The sequence below is a fragment of the Tachypleus tridentatus genome, chromosome 6, assembly GCF_004210375.1.
Source record: "Tachypleus tridentatus isolate NWPU-2018 chromosome 6, ASM421037v1, whole genome shotgun sequence".
NCBI classification, from domain to species: Eukaryota; Metazoa; Arthropoda; class Merostomata; order Xiphosura; family Limulidae; genus Tachypleus; species Tachypleus tridentatus.
Genome location: NC_134830.1, coordinates 157,107,225 through 157,114,473, shown reverse-complemented (window position 1 = coordinate 157,114,473; position 7,249 = coordinate 157,107,225). Strand labels below are relative to the sequence as shown.

Below are 7,249 nucleotides of genomic sequence, written 5' to 3'. Positions count from 1 at the left end.
TGGATAAAGCGTTGTCCTTGTTGTTGTTATTATTATTGGGAAATGCTAGTAAGAAAAATAAATTTTGTAGTGGATTTTATAAGTCCTTTTGTCACTCCTAGAGGGAAATTAAAGTTCAAATCAAACGTTACTGATGACGGCCAAGCCTACATCTGAGCTATATTGCTCTCAAATTCAGAGTTCGATCATAACGGTTTTAAGTTAGGAGAAAGTTTTAATAAATAAGCTAACCATAAATTCGTTGTTGTTGTGTAATTATAGGATCAAGCAGGGATCAAACATTGTTTTCTTGGGATTAAAGATATCTAGGAAAGTCGTCAATACTGACACAGAACACTGATAATAGATGAGTCTTAATTAAACCATGACTGTCAATCAGTTTTTCTAGTTCGGCATGGCCAGGTAGAGAGCGCTTGTCTCGGAATCTGAAATCTTGCGGATTCGAAACGCCGTCCACACAAATATGCTCGTCCTTTCAGTTGTGGGGCGTTAAAAGTTACGGTCAGTCTTACTATTTGTTGAAAATAGAGTAGCCCAAGGCTTGGGGGTGGGGATGACTAGCTGCCTTCCCTCTAGCTGAAATTAAAAAATAAACAACCAGTTTCTCTTTTGGAATATTTAGGGAATACTGAGACAGACTAACTGCGTATTGAACAATCATCTTATACGTAGTAACAATTAACATTTCTGAGAAACCTGTAACACGTAACAATTAAAATTTCTGACTAATTTGTAACACAGAGTAAGAATTAAAATACACAAAATAACTTCCTATATCTCTTTAACAATATATTAATGTGTGTATGTTTTTTTCTTATAGCAAAGCGATATGGTGCGATCTGCTGAGCCCACCAAGGTGAATCGAACCCCTGATCTTAGCGTTGTAAATCCATAGACTTACCGCTGTACTAGAGGAGGGCGATGAATTAATTTAAGTGTTTTCATCATAGTCAGTGTTATATTGGATCATCTGATACATGTCTCTGATTTGGATTGTTTTGAATTTCGTGCAAAGCTACGCGAGGGTTATCTGCGCTAGCAGTCCGTAATTTAGCAGTGTAAGACTAGAATGAAGGCAGCTAGTCATCACCACTCACCGCCAACTCTTGAGCTACTCTTTTAGAAACGAATAGTGGGATTGACCGTCGCTTAATAACGCCCCCACGGCTGAAAGGACGAGTATGTTTGGTGTGACAGGGATTCGAATCCGCAACCCTCGGATTACGAGTCGAGCGCCTTAACCACCTGACCATGCCAGGCTAATAGATGTCTCTGTCATTGTATCATCAAATCTCAGGTGTTTTTTTTTAAATTAAAAAAACACGAATTTAATTACATTCAATGTTTCAGAATCTTCACAAATGTTGAGGTACAAAATTAAAGTAGTGATAGTTATTCCGGGAATATGTTATAATCTGTATGTAAAGTATGCAGCGGAGATGAAATACTTCATAATAAAATAGGTTTAAATCAAATGAAAAACGTGTTTTATTTAAAGACGAAAGATTTAAGTACAACGTCACATTTAATAGAAGATCAGTATCATGTTTTGCTGTTGAGATAATTTAAAGTTGGAGAGAGATGTTGAATATTTTCTTTCTATATTATGCCAGTAGATAACAAAGTTGGGAGAATTTATAGCTTTTCTTCAAGGTTTTATAGATGTGTTCACATGTTCCTACTTTATGGTGACGTTTATTTTCACCAATTGATCGTCAAACGTATTGATTCGTGACAGTAGATATTAGCTTTATTTAGATAAATTTACACGCTGTTATGTGCTGTTACGTACCCTCGCCCCCTGGTGGCTCTGCGGTAGGTGTGCGAACTTATAACGCTAAAACTCGGGTTTTAGATATCCGCGGTGGGCAGAGCACAGACAGCTGATTATGTAGTTTTGATCCAAAACATAAAACTCTTATTAAATTAGTACTCCCTCCTGGCTGTGACTTTTCTTTAGCCTCTGTTCTCTTCTTGTCCACCAGACTAGCTACATCTACAGGCCTGGCATGGCCAGGTGGGTTAAGCCATTCGACTCGTAATCTGAGGGTCGCGGGTTTGAATCCCCGTCGCACCAAGCATGCTCGCCCTTTCAGCCCTTTGGGACGTAAAAATGTGATGGTTATTCCCACTATTCGTTGGTAAAAGAGTAGCCCAAGAGTGGGCGGTGGGTGGTGGTGGTTAGCTGCCTTCCCTCTAGTCTTACACCGCTAAATTAAGGACGGCTAGCGCAGATATCCCTCGTGTAGCGTTGCGCGAAATTCAAAAACAAACGAACATCACTGCATCCGTTTCAAAAGGTCTCATTTTAATTCTACACCTTGTGTCCCTCTAGTGGTGAGTTTGTTATTCATATATTTTACACGGGTTCATAATAAATAAAAACCAGTAAGACAAGTAATCTTTAAAATATTCTTAACTTGACACATCAGTGTAGTAACCTGTGTTATTAAATATCTCTGTGGAGTTCACTACTAATGCTCAAAACGGGAACTTAGTAACAGGTTTAGAAAAACCGGTTGTTTAAAACAAGTATTAAACGTTTCATGTATTTTTATTTCAGTCTACATTGAAATAGGTTCCAAGAACTGCTTTAGCAACTGAAGGATACGAAGTGACTTACGAGAACAGATCGGTGATTGTTTCTACTAGGGTGGCATCTTTAGCTTGGTTGAATTTATGTCAATAAGAAAGACTTTCATTTTGTCAATGTCACTTCGCTTGTGTCCTACAACTGTTTGTTGACTATTAGATTTTCGTTCTTTAATTTCTGGCCGGCAGGGTGCGTTGTGATTATCATTGAGTCGAAAGTAAGCATTTAGTTTTTATACAGAATACAAAACGTATATACATGTATATCGTTATGTTTAGGCTAAAATACGTTTATACTTTTGATATTTTTTTGCTGTTACAGAAATGTTGGAGAAAATCCACGGTTATTCACTTTTACTGACCATTGTGACGTTGTTGCTGGGTGTATCAGTGAAGGCGGACTGTTCTCCTACAGAAAACATTTATCCCTGTTCTTGTAGTAGAAACGTTGATACTTGTTTCTATTCATGTAGAGGTCTCGATAATAACTCGTCGTTTCTCGTGTATCAACAGTTTCAGTCCTGTCCAATTATCTACTTTAGTATTATTTCTGGAGAAATTTCTTCTTTGCCACACCGTTTCGTTGGGTGGTTTGGTTCTGTGGAAAAATTCAGTTTGGACTTAGCACACACGAAACTTGGATACTTAGGTGAACTATCGTCTGGTTTATCAGCTTTCCATGGATTATCAGTCAAAAACGAACTTCTTGTTTCCATGCAATGGGTTGATTTAGGAAGTAGTTTTGACTGGTCAGTTTCCTCAGCTTTGGACTCTGGACCAGAAGTGTCCACAACTTTCTTTTCCAATGTGTCCGAATTTAATGAGTTAAGTCCTAGGTTTTATGGAGGGTTTCACGCTCGAACATGAATTCATTAGTTGTGTCAGTTGCTGGTCTGAAGACAGTGGCTGAAATACCCATGGGCCACTTTTTGTCTTTGGTAAACGTCAACTTTGAAAGAAACTACTTAACAGAAATAAAACGTTCGAATTTTCCAAGACCAGCACCAGAACTGGAGAATATAGATTTGAAGTAAGTATATCATTTACGTGTAACACCATTAATACTAGTAACATCATCATTTCACATACTGATCGCCCTTCGTCTTATGACAGATCATCCAATAGCTTGTGTTTTAATATTAATGGCAGATTTCAGTAATTTTAAAGATATTCAGATGATGTCGTTTCTGAACCATATGAACCTTTTGAGGATTTGTAAAGTTTTTATCAGTTTTAGTACTGTTTGAATAACACTAAGCTCCGCCTTCATTGTCTTTTTATTGATCCTCCAACGATGAATCTTAACAAGTGTCCTTCACCCAATAAAATACCAAGTGACGAAATAAATTAAACCTTGTATTGATGTGGACACCCACCTCTCAGGCACAAAATACATCATTTATTTAATTAATGATAGTTTAATGTCGTGATACAAACTAAATTTCTCATAATGATAAAATAAAAGTAGGTGTCACCTCAGTGAATATAAAACAAACAAATAAATATTTGTTCATGTGACCAATGTCTCTGGTTCTTTTTTTAACAGCCGAAACCAGATAAGTTTTATTCCGGAAGATCTGTTTACAGATATGCCCAAACTGAAATCGCTCGACATCTCCATCAATCAAATATCTGTGCCACCCGAACAAACTTTCAAACCAGTCTTCACGTCACTAGATAGACTTATTGTAATTGGTAGGTGTATTTTTCTCCAGTGTTCACGTCACTAGATAGACTTATTGTAATTGGTAGGTGTATTTTTCTCCGATGTTCACGTGACTTGATAGAATTGTTGTAACTGGTAGGTGTATTTTCTTCAATCTTCATGTCAGTTGATAGAAGAAGTGTGATTGGTAAGTGTATTCTTTCTTAAAAAAACAACAGAAGAAAGAAAGATAAATAAATCTTGATGTGGCTATTATGAGCTAAAATATCATAACAATTGAGAAATAATTATCAATACTAAAGTGATACAGCAGTGGTTTCGAAACCGCGTCTCGCGAGAATTTGAGCACACGAAGAATAATTAAGAGCACACACATAAAAATAACTGTACAAACAATAGCAGAGCTGTGGTACAAATCAAGGAACAAACAATAGCAGAGCTGTGGTACAAATCAAGGAACAAACAATAGCAGAGCTGTGGTACAAATCAAGGAACAAACAATAGCAGAGCTGTGGTACAAATCAAGGAACAAACAATAGCAGAGCTGTGGTACAAATCAAGGAACAAATAATAGCAGAGCTGTGGTACAAATCAAGGAACAAACAATGGTAGAGCTGTGGTACAAATCAAGGTAAGCATGTTTGGATGTCGTCAGAGAAAAAGGACTAGTTACGTTTCGATACCTTTGGTGGGCTGAGCACAGATAGCCCATTGTGTAGGTTTGTGTCTAATTCTAAAACAAACAAACAAACAAGAAAGAGGTTTGTACAACATTGACAAAGAGGGTTTCTTAATATAGCTATTTTTTTTCTTTATACTAGGACAGAAAATGTCAACAGTAGCAAAAGTAAGTTGAAATAAATCAATCCACAAATATAAGTTACACAGTTCCTTATTAGACAACTGTCCTATTGTCTCTAATTTATAAAAAAAGAACAAACCACATGGAAGGAAGTTAGTTAACACCACCTACCACCAACTCTTTAAGCTATTATTAACACACGAATAATAAGATTGACCATCACATAATCACGCCCCAGAACTTGAAAAGGCGAGTATGTTCTTGGAAGGAATTGATTGTTTATACACTAAAATTTGGGATTAAATCCCTGCAATTCGTACAACGCGAATAACCAGTTTGCACCTTTACAATTAATATTAGAATTTTATTTTTAAAATGCTAACCCTGTAATGATATTTCTGGTGAATTCCTGGATGCAAACTAGTGAATTTCCTTCTAGAAAATTTTTATTCCACAATATATGATCAATGAAACAAAGAACGTTATTACTTTTAGGTTTACCCTTTACATGTGACTGTCGTCTAGTCTGGATTATACCGCAATGGAAAGAGAAAGTCATTGATGCTAGTGGAATGGCACGAGTCGTCACGTGCAGAGAACCTCCCAATCTTGCTGGGAGACCGGTTCCAGACCTCAAGGCTGAAGATTTGACTTGCTAACTTGGACTGGGAAAAAATATACATTTCAGTGTATCGTAATAATAAATAAATACTAATAATAAATAAAGTGTTTTATCAGCTTTCGTATTGTGTGGTTATTGCCTTCTTAAAGTGGCTTCCTTTTGATAAGATGGTCGGCGGTTAGGGCACACAACTCCCAACATGCGGGTGTAAATCCCCGTCACACCGAGTGCATTCGTTCTTTCAGCCGAGGGGGCGTTGTAATGTGACGGTAAATACCATTATTCGTTGGTAAAAGAGTGGCTCAAGAGTTGGCGGTGGGTGATATTGACTAGCTGTCTTTCCTCTAATCTATCACTTTTGAAATAGGGGCGACCCTCTTGTAGCTTTTCTCAAAACTCAATCCAAGTTATCATTTAGATAAATACAATATTTTTTCACTAATGAAGATAGTAATGTACATAAATATTGGCCACATTGAATAGAATTAATGTGAATGCAGCGACCTCTCGTTATGATTACTTTTAGCATTGGAATCGTATCATTCGTTCATCTGTCAAATATAACTCGTTGTTTACTGGTTTCTACAACTGGTGGACATAGGAAGAACTAACTTTCTGATGTTACTTAGCTAACGAGAAATGGTTTACCAGGTTTTAACTCAGTTTACCTTATTTACGGGAAAACATTTTTTTTTTTTTAATTGCTGGGAAAGAATAAAAAAAATGTTTTATTGCTAAGTCCAAACTATTCATCTTCTGCCTAATTTGGGTATCGAAATATGATTTTTAGAGTTGTAAACCCTCAGATTTACGCTAAAACTTGTGTCGCCACAGTAAAAGCAATGAAAAGTGGTAATTGGAAAAGAGAAAGTATCAAACCAGGAATTTTGTGGTTTTATTTATGGATAATGTTCATAAAGAGCTATCCGTTCTGTGCTCGCCATACTTATCTAACCTCGAATTTTTATGATAAGACCTCTCAAGATTACTGGTGACCCACCGTGTTCCGTGGTATCAACGTCGTTGACGTGTAACGGACATATACGTCACGAAGTCCACCTACACTGTTGAATTACCAGGGAGTGTGTTTCTTTGTTCCAATATCAATGTCGTTTATAACAACTCGATGTCGTCGTATAATTATTTTTTGTGTGTATGTGTGTTCTTACCTTTAAAGGATTTTCTTAGTGAGTAAAAAAAAAAACTCTTTAGTGTTAAAGTAATAAACCAGAAGAAATCACGAAAAAGTTTAACTTTTGATTTATTTCATTTGTTTATTTGGTGAATTTCGTATAATGCTACTAGAGGGCGATCTGTACCAGCTGTTCCAAATTTCGAAGTGATAGACTCGAGCCAAGTCAACATTACCCATCGCCATGGAATTGGTTGTCAAATTATAACGTCCTTTCGTTTGAAAGAGCGAATATGTTTGATAACGGAATTCGAAAGCCCTAACCACACAAGGCTCTGGAGTGCAGACACTGGGATATTGTCTACTACAGATTTAAACAGTGAGAATTTCCTAATAAACTGTTTAATAATCGTTTTCATTGTTCTTTTTCTGTAT

The 7,249-nt window shown here is 36.7% G+C and overlaps 1 protein-coding gene across 1 annotated transcript; it reads left to right on the top strand.

Moving 5' to 3' along the window:
- The first annotated feature begins 2,471 nt into the window (after nt 1-2,471).
- Nucleotides 2,472-5,802, top strand: LOC143254221 (uncharacterized). Its single transcript, XM_076509015.1, has 3 exons — nt 2,472-3,622; nt 4,139-4,287; nt 5,556-5,802. Exons 1-3 carry the CDS (start codon nt 3,456-3,458, stop codon nt 5,717-5,719), a joined length of 480 nt encoding a protein of 159 aa, XP_076365130.1. The 5' UTR covers nt 2,472-3,455; the 3' UTR covers nt 5,720-5,802.
- Nucleotides 5,803-7,249: the final 1,447 nt, after the last annotated feature.

Coding starts and splice junctions, on each gene's coding strand:
- LOC143254221 (XM_076509015.1), top strand. CDS start 3,456: ATGAATTCATTAGTTGTGTCAGTTGCTGGTCTGAAGACAGTGGCTGAA. Junction 3,623..4,138: donor CTGGAGAATATAGATTTGAA/GTAAGTATATCA, acceptor TTTTTTTAACAG/CCGAAACCAGATAAGTTTTA. Junction 4,288..5,555: donor AGATAGACTTATTGTAATTG/GTAGGTGTATTT, acceptor TATTACTTTTAG/GTTTACCCTTTACATGTGAC.